The sequence below is a fragment of the Procambarus clarkii genome, chromosome 8 (assembly GCF_040958095.1).
Source record: "Procambarus clarkii isolate CNS0578487 chromosome 8, FALCON_Pclarkii_2.0, whole genome shotgun sequence".
Lineage (NCBI taxonomy): Eukaryota > Metazoa > Arthropoda > Malacostraca > Decapoda > Cambaridae > Procambarus > Procambarus clarkii.
The window spans coordinates 50799239-50818660 of NC_091157.1; the positions used below are offsets into that span (position 1 = coordinate 50799239).

Sequence of the window (19422 nt, forward strand, 5' to 3'; positions counted from 1 at the left end):
AAGATTCAAATTCAAATTTGTATTCAGGTAAAAGTACACACATAGATGATGAGTTACAAACATAATGTTGGATTTATAGATAGAGCTAGTACATACAATACCTAAAGCCACTAATACGCATAGCGTTTCGGGCAGATAAAATATGATCAGCCAATAAAGGGAATAAGATACAAAGAATCATGGTGAGCTTACGAGATTGGGGAGAAGTAAATCAGGCAACACGTGACCTTGAAATACAAATAGTGAAAAAGGAGTAAAACAAATGATGACACCGTGGAGGAAATCAAGATGATATTAGACTACATCTACTGGAAATCCTTTGTCTGTATACCTGCTCACCATTTCCAAAAATGGGAGCACCTGGTGCTACGGGGACTCGTTTTATCTATCCCGACAACTGATTTGATATCAACGTTGATTTTTAATTAATTAGGTCTCGGGCTACATACATTACAGCAGTTCTCACCTTGTAGTCCTGATAGATCAGCAGAGCTAATGATCAGAGTCATGTAGTTGTTCTAAAACAACAACAATGATATATACCAAACATGTATATATATATACACTGGCTGCCTGTCTCCAGACACAATGAATTGTTATTATAATTATTAAATGGAAAATGCGTTTGCCTACTACCGCCCAGAGAATGGGTATGGGGTGCATAATAAATGAATTTAACTAAATTAAACTTCATTTTGCTCATTGCTGTGCGCTTCGATCTATGATGTTTAAGATTCAGCTACTCTGAACAAAAAGTTTCCAAGTAGCACGGGCTATGGTGAGCCCGTAGTGGACTTACCTGGCGCAGGAGCGGGGCTGTGTTCAATAAATCTGAGATATTTTGACTATTGCTGTGATAGGTCTTCAGGGCACAACTCGCATTCAATTTTCTTTTTACTGCTGCTGGAGAGTAACTTTTCTCTCACAGGCCTCCCTATTGTCATAGCCACTTGCCATAACTACTAATTTAGTACATTGAATCTCGTAGCAGGCTGAAATTGAAATTGAAATTGAAATAAGTTTATTGAGGAAAAATACACACAAAGGGATGAGGTAGCTCAAGCTATTCTCACCCCGTTCAGTACAACGTGTTAATACATATATAGACACACATCACAAACAATAAACATATTACCAAACATTCTGAGAAATAAACATATAAACATATACATTTCCTGTAGCAGGCTGAGTGCTCCTAGAGTGGTTGAGATGTGGTAACCACAATTTTATATATGGTACGTGTGATTTTGTTTTTTATTAACAAGCTTAGGTATACACAGCAATGTCCTGCTACCCTATTTTGTATGAAATAGGGTGTGAGTAGAGCTCACAAAAAATAGGGTGTGAGTAGAGCTCACAAAAATAGGGTGTGAGTAGAGCTCACAAAAAATAGGGTGTGAGTAGAGCTCACAAAAAATAGGGTGTGAGTAGAGCTCACAAAAAAAAATAAGGTGTGAGTAGAGCTGGTCGTATGGCGGGCCAGTGCTGTAGCTGCCCCCAACCCGCCAACAACAACAATACCCCCAGTCATCACCTTCCTTCAGTCAGCAATAACATTTATCATTTTAAATGATACATAAACGCCATATCTCTGTATTTTGTATGAAGTATCAATAACACTGGTGGTACCCACATATGCTGTATATGAGAACATTAGGTAATTATTTTATAATTTTGTTTTCTGTAATGTTTGCGTGAAGATTGTATGTTCATGATGATTTACTCGAGTGTGTAATACAGTGATGATTTGATTTTGTTCATCATTCATGCACCTAATATCCATCCTGTGTTACAGTATGGGGAGAGGTTTCACAGGCACATAATGGGTTCACAAACTGAACCCAAAAATTCATTAAGCGAAGCAAGTAGCAATCTTCATAAGCTAGTTACACAGTTTGATGTATTTACAGTATGTTATTATTATAATATTATTGTTAATAGTCTTTTTACAGTACAGTTAGTTAAACAACTGAACCATAGGTCGCTTGAGCTGAGCAATTTACATCTGTTGTTCCCCCTCCCCGCTCAGCTCGTTGTCGCCGTCTGGGGGCTTAGTGGGCGGCTGCCGGAGTGTGATGCTCCTTGGGACAGTCCTCTGTCCTTTTCTAGCCTTGTGCTCCTGCTGCCGTCCTCTCCAATTCTGCTGGGCATCTTTTCCTTTTCCTTCTGTTTCGTTTTTCTCCCCCCTCTTCTCCTATCTGCTTGCCGTTTCCTGCCGACCTTTTGCTCGTTCTGGTTCTTCCCTTGGACTTCTTCTACTTTGACGCCCGGGTGCTTGAGGTGGCATACTCTTGCACCCGTAGAACTGCAGTACCCGACGTCGAGAGCGAGGGGAACCTTTTATTGTCAATCCCCACTTCGTCACTGAACCCGATCTCGACGGACTGTCGGTTTCTTAAGGTGGCGTTTGTGGGGCGTATACTCACGACGCACCCCTAGGAGGCCCCGACAAGATCGGCGATAGCTTCTTGTTGGGTGTCCTGCCTCTAATTGTGGCTCCATGGTGGGTGTGGGGGCACATTCGTGAGTGAATTCGTAATTTCGTCAAGATGATAACCCCTGTTTCGGCTGCTTCTGGCTTACCTTTTCAGGCTCGTGGGGTGGGCGACCAAGCCCCCGAGTCGGTCCGTATTGGAAGACCGGGCTCTGTAGCCTCCGCTGCATTGGGCCCCGACCTTGCTCCTCCTTTGGCCTCTCTGACTCCTTCCCCTGGCTCCCCTCCCTCCTCTGTGGTTGGGTCGAGCCCCAAGCCCCCAGTGGTGACTACCTCGTCCCCTGGCGCGGCTCCTTCTCTAGTTGTTACTACTGCGCCTTTTAACCCCTCTCTCTCTGGGGGTTCTCACCGCCGTTCTCGTCACGGCCGCCCTCGCTCGATTCCTTCCAGTTCTGCTACCTATCAAGCCTTGTTTGGTCCCGCTTCGTGGGCCAAATATTTTGATCTCCTCCCTCTTGATTCTGCGCCTCCTGACGATTTCTCCCTTCATCGACATCTCGTTGATTCCGTGGATGCCTCCATTACTTTTAACCCCACTCGTCTCGGTACGCGTGTCGTTGCTGCTCCTTCTCAGGATGCTGCTTCCCGCTTGGCTGCCTTATCCTGCCTTGGCGAGACCCCCGTTCGGGTCTCGAAGAACGTCCAGTTGAATGCCAGTGTTGGCACTATTTTGCTCCCGCCCCATGTTGCGACCGGTGTTCGGGACCTACGCGACTGCCACGACGATATTCGACATATCCTCGCTGCCCAGGGCCATTCTATTCTCCAGGTGGACACGTTTACTCGTCCCCCTCGTGGTAGTCGCCGTCAACCCCTCCGGGTTGTGAAGATTACCTTTGATGGTAGGACCCTTCCACCCTCTGTCATTCTTGCTGGTGCCAGGTGCTCTGTCCAGGAGTACATTCCTTCTCCTCGGCTCTGCAACAGGTGCTGGAGGTTTGGGCATGGTGCCCTCCGCTGCTCCGGGACTGTCTCTCTCTGTCCTTTGTGTGGTGGCGAAGGTCACTCTAAGTCGGAGTGCGCTTCTCCCCAGGCTCGTTGCCTCAACTGCGGTGAGGCCCATCCTACCTTCTCCCGTGCGTGTGTCCATTACAAGCTTGAGGCAGCCGTCCTCAACTTGAAGCACCGGGAGCGTTTATCTTTTCCTGAGGCGAGGCGCCAGGTTCGCCGGCTCCCGCCTTATGCTAATATCTCTTATGCTCGCGTGTTGCGCTCTTCCTCTCCTCGTCCTTCCCGCCTTCCTCAGACTCACAACCGTTTCCAGGCCTTGGACCCTGATGCGCCCACTGCCCCCTCCTCTGTCCCTTTGGGTTCTCTCCCGAAGGATCCTCCTCCTGGTCCTCTGTCTGGGGTTCCCCTTCCTTCTACCCGGTCTGTCGTGTCTTCTGTGTCTCCTTCCTCGTCCCCCTCCGATCCTCCTTCCCATCCTCTTCCTCCATCTATCGGCTCTCCCCGCCGCCTGTCGGTGCGGGCGGATGTCCATCGCTCTCCTAACGGCCGTCGTGTGTGCTCTCGTTCGGCTTCTCCTGTTGAGACACTGGAATCCGTTGCCCGGTACGTAGTTGCTGGGACACCGGTCTCTTTAAGTCAGAAGCGTAAGCCTGGCTCCTCTCCTTCCTCTTCCCCGGCGGGTAAGAAGGCTTCGCTTTCTTCCTCAGCTCCTCCTTCTGGCTCTGTTGCTCCTTCCACTCCCGTTTCAGTGCTTGCGCCCCCTGTTCCTGCTATGGAGGTTTCTTTGGCCCCTGCTTCCCTTTCGGTTGCTGCTCTTGCTGGGGTGCGCTCCTCTCTTTCTACTCCCCCTCTTCCTGCTGCTGTCCTTGACTGCTCCTCTCCGTTGTCTCCTCCTCCTCCTCCTCCTCCTCCTCCTCCTCCTCCTCCTCCTCCGGACCCTGCCCGCCCACCTCTGATCTGTTCTCCCGTTTCCTTCCCTCCGTCTTTGCTCAGTTTACCCATGCCCCCTAACCCTGACTTTGCTGACCCTGATCCCGACCCTGATATTCTTTAACGTGCTCTGTTGGTCTTTCGCCTTTGTTTCTTCCTTGTTCTCTGTTTTTGTCCTTTCTCTTCTCGTCGTTGTCCATTCTTCAATGGAACGTTCGAGGTTATTACGCCAATTTCCTCGAACTCCAACTTCTGGTTTCGCGGTTTTCGCCCCTTTGTGTCTGTCTCCAGGAGCCGATGCTTGGTGCTCGTCCTGGTCGTTTTCGTGGCTATTCCTTTCTCTCCCCCCCCCCAGCCATTGCTGGGGCTTCTAATTCTTCTGCTCTCTTGATTCGGGCTGATGTTCCCTTTGTTCCTTTACTTTTTCCTTCGCCTCTCCATTGTTCTGCTGCTCGTATCTTTGTGGGGAAATGGTACACAGTTTGTTCCATTTATCTCCCCCCGAGTGTCCCGCTCTCTCTTCCTGATTTGAAACACCTCCTCGACTCCTTGCCGGAGCCTGTGCTCCTGCTGGGTGACTTCAATTGTCGTCATTCTCTTTGGGGTGACGTTCTGACGAATACCCGGGGTCGCCTCCTTGAGCCGTTTCTCCTCTCTTCTTCCCTGTCTCTTCTGAATTCTGGTGAGCCCACTCATTTGGACTCTCGCACTCGCACCCTTTCTTGTCTTGATCTTTCTCTCTGCTCTTCTTCTCTTTACTTAGATTTCACATGGCAGGTTCTTGATGACCTCCATGGAAGTGATCATTTCCCCATCCTTGTTTCCTTTTTCTCTTTTCGCCCTTCCCTCTCTTTCCCTAGGTGGCAGTTTGCTAAGGCGGACTGGACCCTGTTTTCCCTCAGTGCTACTCTCTCTGACCTCTCCCTTCTGCCCCTCTCTCGCGCTCTCCTCCTTTTTCATGACACTGTCTTCGACGCTGCCCTCCGCTCTATTCCTCGCTCTTCCTCTCGGGGTCCACGGAAGTGCGTTCCCTGGTGGAATGCGGACTGTGCTCGGGCTGTCCGCTGTAAGCGTGCAGCCTGGAAGAAGCACCGCCGTAGGCAGACGACCGATTCTTTTCTTTTCTTTCGGAAAGCGAGTGCGGTGGCCCGTAGGGCCATCCGTACGGCTAAACGTGAATGTTGGGCATCTTATGTCTCGACAATTACGTCCGAAACCCCTCTGGCCCAGATCTGGAAGCGTATCCGCAAGATAGCGGGTAAGTTCGTTCCCGATGTTTCACCGGTCCTTCACCTCCATGATACTCTTGTGGCGGACCCGTTGCAGGTCGCTTCCGAACTGGGTTCCCACTTTTCTTCTGTTAGCTCTGGTCTTCATCTTCCCCAATCTTTCCTTCTTCGTAAACCTGTCCTTGAGTCTCGTCCTTTAGATTTCTGCACTCATCTTCAGCTTCCCTATAATGATCCCTTCTCTCTCTCTGAACTTCGTTCTGCCCTGGCCCTCTGCGGTTCTACGGCGGCGGGCTCCGATGGTATTCATTATGAGATGCTTCGCCATCTCCCTCCGAGCACGTCTCAGTATTTACTGAGTCTGTATAATCGGATCTGGGAGTCGTCGTCAGTCCCTGAGGACTGGCTCGATGCCGTTGTCCTCCCTGTTCGCAAACCAGGGTCTCTGGGTACTTCCCCTAAGGACTTTCGCCCTATTGCTCTCACAAGCTGTGTCTGCAAACTCTTTGAACGTATGGTTAACGTTCGTCTGATGTGGTTCCTGGAACACCATCACCTCCTCTCCCCTTCTCAATTTGGTTTCCGCAAGTGCCGCAGCACGACAGATGTCCTGGTGAACTTGGAGGTCTATATACGTACTGCTTTTGCTGCGAAGACCTCCGTTGTTGCCGTCCTTTTTGACCTAGAAAAGGCTTACGACACCACTTGGCGTTATCATATCCTATCTCAACTTCATTCTTTTGGCCTTCGTGGTCATCTCCCTCTCTTTCTCCGCAGCTTCCTCTCTCGTCGTTCCTTTCGGGTGCGCCTTGGTACCGCTCTCTCTCCCCCTTTTCAGCAATACGAAGGTGTGCCCCAGGGTAGTGTTCTGAGCACTACTCTTTTTCTGGTTGCCCTCAATGGTCTTCTTTCCTCTCTTCCTTCTGGTGTCTTCTCCGCTCTCTATGTCGATGATCTTACCCTTTGTTGTCAGGGTGATGATTCGCCTCTCCTTCAACGCCGGCTTCAACTTGCGATTGATGCCGTGTCGTCTTGGGCCACAGGTCATGGCTTCAAGTTCTCTACTTCTAAGACTTGTGCCATGACTTTTACGCGGAAACGGGTTGTTCTTCGTCCCTCTTTGTCACTTTATGGTCATCCCCTTGAATACAAAGATTCCGCAAAGCTTTTGGGGTTATTCCTTGACACTCGTTTGTCTTGGTCTCCCCATATCTCTTACCTCCGTGTTGAGTGCTCTAAGTCCCTTACCCTCCTTCGGGTCTTGTCCCATACTTCTTGGGGGGCAGATAGGCGCACTCTCCTTGCTTTACATTCCTCTCTCGTCCTGTCTAAGCTCGATTATGGTTGCCCTGCTTACTCGTCTGCTTCTCCTTCTACTCTTCGCCGTCTTGATGCTTTGCACCATACTGGGTTGCGCCTCAGTTCTGGTGCCTTTCGTTCGACTCCCGTCCTTAGCTTGTATGTTGACACTGGCTTCCTGTCTCTCCAGGACCGCCGTGATCGCTACTGTCTTCGCTATCTTGCGCGGTCCTTGCAACATCCTTCCTCTCGTCTCTGTCGTGCTTTAACTTTTACCCCTCCTGCGGTTCCTGTTCCTCTTCACCACCTCCCTCTTTCTCTCCGGTTATCTCGCCTGCAGGATTCTCTTTCCGTTCGTATTTCTGATGTTTCTCCTCGTGTTGTTCCTTCTTTGCCCCCGTGGAGGGTCCCTCTTCCGCGGTTTTGTACATCCTTGACTCGTATCACTAAAGCTTTTACCCCTCCTACAGTTCTAAAACGCCTTTTCCTCGAGCACTTTTCTTCTCACTCCCGCTCCGTTTCTGTCTTCACCGATGGGTCTAAGTCAGCGGACGGTGTTGGCTACTCTGTTGTTTTTCCTGATCGCACTTATATGTGTCGCTTGCCTCCGGAGACTAGCATCTTTACAGCGGAACTTTATGCTATTCTCTATGCTCTTCGTCTCCTGCTTTCTCGTTGTCAGTCTTCCTTTGTGGTTGTTGTTGACTCTCGTAGTGCCCTCATGGCTCTCGGGTGCTTTAATCCAGTTCATCCGGTAGTTGTCGAGATCCAGCATTGGCTGTTTCTCGTTCACAGTAAATTTAAGTCGGTTGAGTTTTGTTGGGTTCCCAGCCATATTGGCGTGTCTTTAAATGAGCGTGCGGATGCTGCCGCTAAGGAAGCTGTCCGCTCTTGTCCCATCTCTCGTAAAGGCATTCCGTATTCCGACTTTTACCCGGTTATCCATTCCTCAGTCCTTACCCGTTGGCAGGCTTCTTGGTTGTCTCTTACTGGTAACAAGCTACGTACTCTTAAATGTTGTGTTTCCTCGTGGCCGTCCTCCTTCCACCGTAACCGGCGGTGGGAAACAGCTCTAGCGAGGTTGCGTATTGGCCATACTCGCTTAACCCATGGTCACTTGATGGAGCGCCGCCCTGCTCCTTATTGTCCTAGTTGCATTGTCCCTCTTACGGTCGTGCATGTCCTTCTTGAATGTCCTGACTTCCAGGACGAGCGTGTGTCTTGCTTTCCGACCGCCCCTCGCGGTCACCTGTCCCTCGATAGAATTCTTGGTGACTCGGATACTTTTGATATCGTTCGCCTTATGCGTTTTTGTTCTCGTATTGGCATCCTTGGTGATATTTAGCGCCCTCTGATTATTTTGCGTATTTGATGGTGCTACATAGCCTTCCCGGTTTGGTGCCTTCTTTTGATAATTACTTACTTACTTACATCTGTTGTTGTTGTTATAGATTCAGCTACTCGGAACAAGTTCCAAGTAGCACGGGCTATAGTGAGCCCGTATCTTACCTGTCACAGGAGCGGGGCAAGTAGCATGGGCTATGGTGAGCCTGTAGTGGACTTACCTGGCACAGGAGCGGTGCTGAATGAATGAATTTACTTTTTTTTTTTTACATCTGTGGTAAACCTGTTATATATTTGCTATTCTTGCACCCCACACCCATCCAGTGGGTGGTGGTGGATAGTTTATAATCATGTCTTGTAGTACAGTTGCGTTCATTCGCAGTTCACAAGAATGATGCCTTGTGAAGTTTGTATGTGAAGTCATACAGGTGTTCGTTGTACACCTGTATGTACTACAGGTGAGTACTATGAGTGTCATATTGGAATAAAGTTTGGGACACATTATGGGCTCAAGAACTGAATATCATTGTTCTATAGGCTCAGCATTTTACTTTTGAGGTGTGCTAGTTGCAGATTTTATTGACTTAAAATTGTGATAAAGTTACAAGGATAGTTATCTAAGTATATTATGGCATCTAACTTCATGGTGCGTGGTCATGAGATAAGCAAGCAAGAGAAAAGAAGGCTAGTCAAGCTTATAAATATTGTATATATACAACATATGTTTCTTATATATTTTTATTGACTATTTAAACTTCCAGAATTAAGATCTTCTCCCAAAAATGAGGAACATAAAACAGTATACATGGATACAGAGGTGGAGAATACCCTGGAGTTCCTCCTATGTTCATAAATATATTGTTTACAAATGGAAGGTAAGTGTCTTCATAATCTTCAAATACATTTTAGTACAGTATTTATGTAATTTTTAAAAGTCTGTGCTACTAAAAATGTTATAATTTTAGTAACCTTTCAATTGTGCATATCAACCAGGGTTGTTTCATTCATTGGTGTGTATGTCAACTAGGGATAACTTTAGGTCTTGCGAAAAATTTAAAATTCCAGTGGGTATGCGGGGCTCACATCTGCTTCCATGGGTCTTTGGTCTTTGTGATATCAGTGCCAAGGCAAAAGGTGCAACCAAGATGCTGGTCAGAAAGAAATATTTCATTACACTGTACCGTACTTGTATTTTGACCACCTGGAGTGTTGCAATATATAATGATTAGTATGTATATTATCCTGTAAAATAAATAAATATATATATATATATATATATATATATATATATATATATATATATATATATATATATATATATATATATATATATATATATATATATATATATATATATATATATATATATATATATATATATATATATATATATATATATATATATATATATATATATATATATATATATATATATATATATATATATATATATATATATATATATATATATATATATATATATATATATATATATATATATATATATATATATATATATATATATATATATATATATATATATATATATATATATATATATATATATATATATATATATATATATATATATATATATATATATATATATATATATATATATATATATATATATATATATATATATATATATATATATATATATATATATATATATATATATATATATATATATATATATATATATATATATATATATATATATATATATATATATATATATATATATATATATATATATATATATATATATATATATATATATATATATATATATATATATATATATATATATATATATATATATATATATGAACAAGCCTGAATGGTCCCCAGGACAATATGCAACTGAAAACTCAGAAAAACTGAGTCACTTCTGGGGTGTGAGTTTTCAGTTATATATATATATATATATATATATAATATATATATATATATATATATATATATATATATATATATATATAATATATATATATATATATATATATATATGTCGTACCTAGTAGCCAGAACTCACTTCTCAGCCTACTATTCAAGGCCCGATTTGCCTAATAAGCCAAGTTTTCCTGAATTAATATATTTACTATAATTTTTTTCTTATGAAATGATAAAGCAACCCTTTTCTCTATGTATGAGGTCAATTTTTTTTTATTGGAGTTAAAATTAACGTAGATATATGACCGAACCTAACCAACCCTACCTAACCTAACCTATCCTATATTTATAGGTAAGGTTAGGTTAGGTAGCCAAAAAAAGCTAGGTTAGGTTAGGTTAGGTAGGTTAGGTAGACGAAAAAACATTAATTCATGAAAACTTGGCTTATTAGGCAAATCGGGCCTTGAATAGTAGGCTGAGAAGTGCGTTCTGGCTATTAGGTACGACATATATATATATATATATATATATATATATATATATATATATATATATATATATATATATATAATGTCGTACCTAGTAGCCAGAACGCACTTCTCAGCCTACTATGCAAGGCCCGATTTGCCTAATAAGCCAAGTTTTCATGAACTAATTTATTTTCGACAACCTAACCTACCTAACCTAACCTAACTTTTTCGGCTACCTAACCTAACCTAACCTAACCTAACCTAACCTATAAAGATAGGTTAGGTTAGGTTAGGTAGGGTTGGTTAGGTTCTGTCATATATCTACATAAATTTTAACTCCAATAAAAAAAAATTCACCTCGTACATAATGAAATGGGTAGCTTTATCATTTCATAAGAAAAAAAATAGAGAAAATAAATTAATTAATGAAAACTTGGCTTATTAGGCAAATCGGGCCTTGCATAGTAGGCTGAGAAGTGCATTCTGGCTACTAGGTACGACATATATATATATATATATATATATATATATATATATATATATATATATATATATATATATATATATATATATATATAATTAACCAAAAACAGGTAAAGCTAAGCTTACCAGATATATATATATATATATATATATATATTATATATATATATATATTATAAATATATAATATATAATATACAGATATATATATATATATATTATAAATAAATAAATAGACAGGTCTTTGACTTTTATCAAGTGATAAGCATTGCAAGTGACAAGGAAAACCGTTGTTTATTTAGAGCTATGATGAATTAAAATAAATTACATTTATTGCCCAAATGTAAACTACGCTACCTAATATTAGTACTGTATATCTATTTCAGCCACACCAATACGTGAGATATATGAGCCATATAAGTCCCAGCATACCAGCAGGGTCTTTGAAATCTGCAAAGCCTTTCTCTTCAATTCCTGGCCCTGTCAGTCTCCCAGTCCTAGGCACATTGTTTCCATACAAATTAGGTTAGTGTTATTATTTGTTTTAATATTTAATTGGCTATTACTAGAACAAATTCAGCAATCCTTTGGGTTGTACAAGGGTTACATTACTATAAAATGTTGTGAACATCAGTCTACTTAAATGTTTTACTGTGAAACTGGCTGGTTTCTCATTGTCGAAGATGGGTAGCTAGTGAGGCACACTGAGGTACCCCTAGATCACAAATTGACCTTTAGCAACATCCAATCCCATAAGTCTCCTACCTCCAAGGTAATCGTCAGGCATGGACTAGGCATGGTATTAATATTTGGAATGACGTGGTGACTGGTACTGTAACCTGCAAACTGTACTCACACTTATAAGGGAAACTTGCCTAATAATTTACTGCTAAATACTTGTACTCTGGGTTTTGATACTGTAATGGGTTTAGAACAGCATTTCTTTCAGAGGATCGTACTCTGTTCTAGCTGCTATAGTAGCAAAACAAAGTTGTGTTGTTTGTGGAAAATCAGTTTTATTAGTTTTTACCTCCAATCATTTTAATTTTCTAGGACTCAAGAAGCTTCCAACTTATCATCGAGATGTCTGTGACCTTTATCATAAGTATGGGCCAATAGTGAGGGAAGTTTTTGGCTCTCAGGTCGTGGTTCATGTATTTGATCCAGCTGATATTCGGGCTGTTTACGAGAATGATGGAAAAACTCCATTTATTCCACCATTACAAGAAACAACACAGTTTTATCGCCAGCAGAAAAAGATGTCTCTTGGCCTTGGGAACTTGTAAGTAAAAATGATTTGAAGGTGAATGGCATTCTATTAAAGACAGAACTTGTTAATAATCTGTGTTGCTGTAGGTCTGTTGGTCTAGGTGATTCATTATTCATATCTCACTTTATTTGGGATACTGTACTTAGTGTATAAAGAGTATCCAAACATTATTTTGTTAATTGCTGCATATTGCAGTTGTAGACTAGGCTTATGGCGTATAAGCTAGTGGAAACAAATATTTAAAAGTGGATTACAGTGTAGTTTATGAATAAAGGTTCAAAGTGTGATCCTGACAACCATTGTTATAGGAAAATTGAAGTATTTGGTAGCAGAAAACTTCTCCTTTCTGAACTATGTCCTTCATGTCCTAAGACTCACAACCTACAGTCAGGCAGACAAGTGATAGAAATAGGGTGTATGCAGGTGTATAGTGTATACTTGCTTCTCAATTTCTGTTTGTCAAGTTCCTACCAATTAAAATTCTTATTTGTTATAATTATGGGTGGACTCCCTTGTGATCCCCCCAAGCACAAAGCTTAGATACAGCCTTACCATATACTTAGTAACCATAACACATTTCTAGCACTGAGGCAAACAACACAGAGGTAGCTTCACACTTATGAGTCACATCAGCTACAGGATTCCTTAATAGCCTACAGAAGACCACAGCCAGAATTTGGACCACTCATAGAGGCACAGGGAGCCTCTTCCTGTGATTCCTTGCGACAGCGATCCAGGCATTGCCACAACCACAGTGATCCTTTGTGATCACCCTCCAAAGGAAACCTTCAGAAAGTAAGCGAAACAAGTAGGCAACTGAATATTCACAGAAAAAAAGAGAGAAGAGCAAACTACTCTACAAAAGATCCACACAGTAGTCAGTTTGAACTCCCCTAGTTACAGCTGGCAACCGCCAAGTGGCAGTACTCAAAGGCTGCCAGCTCCCTTATCAATGCAATACTATTCAGTTCTTTACGAGCCTATTTGTCATGCGGACTTTGGAAACTGTTTACTTCAAGCTGTTTGTGCTTAGGGTATCCCACCTCTAAAGCTCATGTAGTAAATCTCCTTCCCTGTTGGTACCGAATGCCACCACCAGGCAGCCCAGAGCTCGGTTCTCCATTGGCTCGAATCTTGGTTATTGAGTAGATTAAACACTCCAGTGAACTGATGAACATGGAAGGGAGAGAGGGAGCTACTGGGGCTTTACCAGAAAGAGGCATTTCATTACGTTTAATGCAGGTTAAATTATTCGAAGAAGAGACCAACTGTTGAGAAACATGACCCAGGGCAACACAAGATTGAAGAGGACTAGGGACATTGACTAAATACCTGGCCAGATGTGATGGTTGACTGTGGCATGCTTATATAAAACAAGTGCATGTACCCCAATGCACCTAAACCAACCCAAATCTTTGCCCCCAACCAGAAGTCTAAACAGATGGGACAAAATACCCTTTAACCCCCTGAGGTAAGGCGCTCCACTCTGGTGACCTGACCATGAAAATGCAAATTCTCGAACGCACTAGAGAAATATCTGTCAGTGCAAGGGCAATGCCAGGGAAGTAACCATAAATGTATGTAACTCCAGGAGCAAAATGAGCCAAATCCACACAAGGTGGGAGTAAAAACACACTTGTGAAGCAAATATTAAAATTGGAACAATAAATAAGCAAATGGCTACCACAGGACAAGGTCCAAGGATGGCTGACAACAGCACTACGGTGGATGAGTGGAGCCAAGCACATCAGTGACAGGACTGATCTGGGAGAGGTCGGGGAGGGCTCAGGCTCTGGGGCTCCCTGGTGGTAGTGGATTGGTTCTTGCAAGTTTGAGCTAGTTTCAAGAGATTCTATTGTTTGTTTACATTGCTTCAGGTAGTTCATTTGGCAGTTTTTGAGGCTTCAGAGCTATTTAACCCAGCAGTTGTTTGTAATGCTTCATTGGGGGGCTAGGTTCTGGCTCTGTCTGGTCCTTGGTAGGCCAAACAGAAGAATGCAAATGATGTGACCTTGTTCTGTGTAAATAGCTTTCAGAGTTGTTTGATTCTTTTCGAGGCTTCATTTTCTGCGAACCTCGGTTCTCTGTTAAACTTTTTTTGAGTATTTTTCTGGTGGCAAATTGTTACTCACTCCCTGTGCCTCTGGGGGGCGGGCCCAGGTTCTGGCTCTGATGCCCAGTAAGCCAAACAGAATTTCCATAACTGATATGACCTTTTAGTATAGAGCAGTCTGAGCAGGATAGCTTCAGGGAGCCACTGAGGCTTCTCCACAAAGGGGTCATTTAGGCATTGTATGTACTAGCTCTATCTATAAAGCCAACAAACTTTGTAAAATCTCTTTATGTACCTTACCTAAATAAAAATTATTATTATTATTATTATTATTATTATTATTTCATTATATTCAATGCCAGGTTTTCAAATTTTACTTTTAAGGGTCATGCAGGAAAGTACCCATTGTTTGAGGTTTTGTGTTTAAATATAATAATCAGCAAATTAAAAATTTGGCTTTTAAAGGACTAACAAATTTTTTTTTAGATAAATAATAAGTTGTAAATATATTTCAGATCAGTTATAAAAGTCATACTACAAAGAAAGGCAAATTATCTCTTCATTACCTTTTATGATATTTATAATGCCAGTCATTGTATATATTGCAGGAATGGTGAGGAATGGTACAAACTGCGGCATGCTGTGCAGCAAATGATGCTGCGTCCTCGAGAAGTTAGCTACTATTATCCTCTACAGGATAATGTGGCCAAAAGTGCTGTAGATAAACTAGCACTTGAGATAAATGATACAAATTTTAGTTCTAAATTGCACTACTTTGTTGCTAAATGGATTCTTGAATGTAAGTAATTTAATAGTTTTGGAAGGTATGCAATTGATGTTAATCTTCATGTTAGTTTGTTGAATAATTCGATTCATCATGTCACTATTCATCTTTCTATAGTGATATTCCAGCATTATGGAATCCGAGGCCTTGCCCTTGACTACATCCGATCCTATCTTAGTGACAGACACCAATATGTAACCATCAATGATACAACTTCTTCCACTCTACCAATTACCGTTGGAGTGCCACAGGGCAGCATCTTAGGACCTCTTCTATTTCTTATATATATAAACGATCTGCCTAATGTCTCTAATATTCTCAAACCTATATTGTTTGCTGACGATACTACCCTTATCTACTCAAACCTCAACCCACATACACTAAATAATGTTGTGAATAATGAATTAAAAAAAGTCCACTTATGGATGTCAACGAACAAACTAACAATAAACATCGAAAAGACTTACTACATCTTATTTGGAAACAAATCATCAAATGCAATTCAGCTACAGATAGACAACATTAACATCAGTAATAAAAATGATGGCAAGTTTCTTGGCCTATTCCTAGACAAGAGACTCAACTTCAGCACCCACATTCAACACATAACTAAGAAAGTCTCTAAGACAGTTGGTATACTCTCCAAAATCAGATATTATGTTCCTAACTCTGCTCTCCTCTCACTATATTATGCACTAATCTACCCCTATCTTAATTATGGTATCTGTGCATGGGGGTCTACCACTGCAAACCACCTTAAGCCCATCATCACACAGCAAAAATCTGCTATCAGAATAATAACTAACTCTGCTTTCAGACAACACTCAGCTCCCTTGTTTAAATCTCTAAACTTGCTAAATATTAACTCCCTCCACACATTCTCTTGTGTCAACTACATTTACAAAACCCTGTTCTTAAATGCAAACCATGCTCTGAAACTCTCCCTGGACAGATGTAATAGGACCCATTATCACCACACCAGAAATAAATATCTCTTTGATATCCCCAGGGTCAAACTTAATCTGTGTAAACACTCTATGCAAATTAAGGGACCTAGTCTATGGAACTCACTCCCTAGTGAATTGAAAAACTGTAAAACTTTTGCCTTATTTAAAAGCAAAACCAAAAAGTACCTAACTTCATCTATTTAGTTTCCTACACTGAGCTTTAATTTGCTCTGTACCTAGTGGTACCCAATCTCCTAATTTTTATGTAATATCAAACAACCTTATCATTGTGTTCATTGCTGTCTTCTTTTATGTGCTAGCCATATGCTGTATTGTGACTACCAATTTTTGTCAACTACCATTCAAGCTGTCATTGCAATCAATCTTATATTGTTTCTGCTGTATTGTGCCTACCAATTTGTTGTCAACTACCATTTTAAGCTGTCATTGCAATCAATCATAGCAACCTATGTGCTTTAATATACTGTACCTATAATTTTCTCTCATCTTTTTTTTTTTTTTCATTCCATGTAATCTGTTATCATTTTTTTGTCTATAAATTTTGCAAGTATTTACCTCCTTAAAATTTTCTTAGATTAAGGACCTGCCCGAAACGCTGCGCGTGCTAGTGGCTTTACAAGACTGTAATTACCATAATTGTATCCTCACATTCCTTATGTACATTCTTGTATATGCATAAATAAATAAATAAAAGATAATAGCAATATATTACCCATGCCATCAGCTTGGGCTTTATTTCCTCTTACAAGTTGATGAAGTAGTAATCCGCAGTAACACAGCATTGTTTTGGTTTGTTTGACTCTTGAATTTCTTGTTTTTCTGAGGGGGGACAGGGTCACATTCTGTGGATGATGCCTTTTCTAATTCAGTACGTATCTCACTGAGATGTCAACTGGAGGCTGGAATGTTCGGTTCAGTTGATGTGACTTTGGGGGGTCAGATGGATGCCGGAGGTGGGTTCTTGGGTGCCCTTTAATGCTTCTTGGTCCTTGGTCCCTGGTGCTGAGGGTCATTGCTCCACTTGAAAGATTTTTTGTACCTTCCATTCCTGTTTGAGCTAGATTCCTCTTACTTCCCATGGGTGCGTTTCTGCATACCAAAAGGCCTGGCAGATGTGCCGTTCTTTGCAGATGTCCTTTGTCTCATTTTGCCCTGGCTGCATCATCGGCTTCTTGCTCTGGAATTGGGACAGTGCATCAAAGATGGATCTATCCTCTTATGAGTTTGGACCCATGTCTTTGTCTTCACTAAGGTTCAAGGTTCCAACCCATTTTGCTGTCAGACAACCCACTTTTATCTTTAGGATATGGCACGCTTTCTGCTGTTCGCAGTCATTGGACTAGCATGTTATTGGTCCAGTTTTTAATGTAAAATTTTTGTGGGGGTGCAATATTTTAGCCCTTGAAAGCTACTTTATTTGCTCTGAGCTGTTGTATAATGTTAGGAAATGGTGGATGCATGTCAATCTATCATTGCTGTCTGTTTCTAGTTCGTCTCTTCTCGTGTAGCTCTGAACTCTGTGAGTAGCCTGGCTTCTGAGCTTTTATGGTTTAGTTCTCCATTTAGTTAATATCTGGGGCTTGTTGAATGTTTTCAGAGGGTCTTTCTGTGTTTTGTCTGTTTTCAACAGAGTGGATGGTTAATGATCTAGCTTCGGATACGAGCTGCTCAGTCACCGCAGCTGGACCTGTTCACTTCTGCTTGGAATGTAGTCCTATTTGTGTTGTGCTTCATGGAGGTAGTGGTGGGGGGGGGGGGCTGGAGAATGAAGAGCTTCTGTCAACTCTTCATTCTGCTTAGTCTCTCCTAGGTCAATGGTGGTTTTTTTCTGTGGCTGTTGGTAGATTGCCATCTAATGTCTTGTACAGTCACCTCGTTCTTGTGCAGCCTTGAAGTCTTTCTTACTCACTTTTAATTCAGTATCAAGACCTTGGGTTTCTAGAAGTTGAATTATGTGTTGGCAGCTTTCTCCCACCCCTTTTTTTGTTGGCAATACAGTATTTCACTTAAGGTCCTCTTGGGATCATATATCACATGTCTTGTGTCTTATTTGTTGAGGTGGATCCCTGCAGAAATTTCTTTTCTGAGGCATTAGTGAATAAGTACATGGAAGTTACTGAGGAGGTTTAACCCAGAAATACAGTGTCAAGTACAAAGAAATTATACGCAGCACCTCAGTAGCTCCCTGCTCCAGCCACATGTGAACCGGACCATCACCTGGTAGCAATGGCGGGACTTGGGTGGCGAGGTTTTTCTGCATTTCAGAGGTTTGTTTGGTAATTCAAACATTTCTTGGTGGAGTTAAGTAGTCTTGAGACTTCCTTTTGACTTTTAGGATGGTTCATCTCAATAGTGGCAGAAAGATATTGATCCTTGCACCTGGAGTGTTGAGATAGTTACTGGAGTCTAACATATTGATTACAAATTTGGAGTGCAAGTGCAGTAAGCTCAATGGAGCCAAGGAAGTGTGGTTTCATCACACTTTGCTGGCCTCGGTGTCTGTCAGGTCAGTTTAGCATATAGTGCAGATGTGATGTGGTGTATGATGCTTCCTACTGTCAGGCATAGCCACCTGGTTTCAGGTGAATGTGTTTTTTAATGCATGATTGTTATTTCTCTAGTTCCTTATTTCATGGTGCATTCCACTTTTCTTATTATTCATGGTGAATGGGTACATCATTCACCTGATGCAGCCTTTCTTCACCTGGATCTGTACTTTCTTGGCTTTCTCTGTTTGTACAGAGAACCCTTAGAAATCTGAGGGGGCTTCATAGCATTAGCATGCATCTGTAATTTGAGTTAATACACTATATTTCATGTACTTCTGGGTGGCTATTGTTTTTATTATGTTCACACACGCACACGCGCACACACACACACACACACACACACGCACGCATGCACGCGCTGCTCTTGTTCTGTTCAATTGTTGCTGGAGGATGGCTAAAGGAACCAACCTGTTCTGTTTAATTTGTTGTCTTGGGTGTTTGGAATAGTTTCTGTGGTTTGCATTGCCATTTTGTTCTAGCTTCATCCTTGTTGTCCTATTTGCCTTTCAGCGGTTAAAGGTTCAGGCTGCCACCTGCTCATAACTTGGGGTAGTCAGTTTGTGGCTGTTTGGCTAGTTCATAGTTTATGATTATTCAATATTGCCAAACATTGCTTGAAGGGAGGACAAGTGTTTTGGATTCCTCTCTCGATATTTTCATAGTAGTACAAGGACTACATGGTAGTCCTTGCTCCATTGGGGT

The 19422-nt window shown here is 41.8% G+C and overlaps 1 protein-coding gene across 1 annotated transcript in view; it reads left to right on the forward strand.

Annotated features, from left to right (window-relative positions):
- Positions 1-1481: 1481 nt before the first annotated feature.
- The window catches only part of LOC123759701 (probable cytochrome P450 CYP44), a 32296-nt gene continuing 14355 nt past the window's right edge, over positions 1482-19422 (forward strand). Inside the window, exons 1-5 of the mRNA XM_045744935.2 lie at positions 1482-1657; positions 9009-9122; positions 11483-11621; positions 12150-12378; positions 15028-15218. Of these exons, the coding sequence (XP_045600891.1) occupies positions 9030-9122; positions 11483-11621; positions 12150-12378; positions 15028-15218 (652 nt within the window). The 5' untranslated portion in view covers positions 1482-1657; positions 9009-9029. The remainder of the gene's footprint in view (positions 1658-9008; positions 9123-11482; positions 11622-12149; positions 12379-15027; positions 15219-19422) is intronic.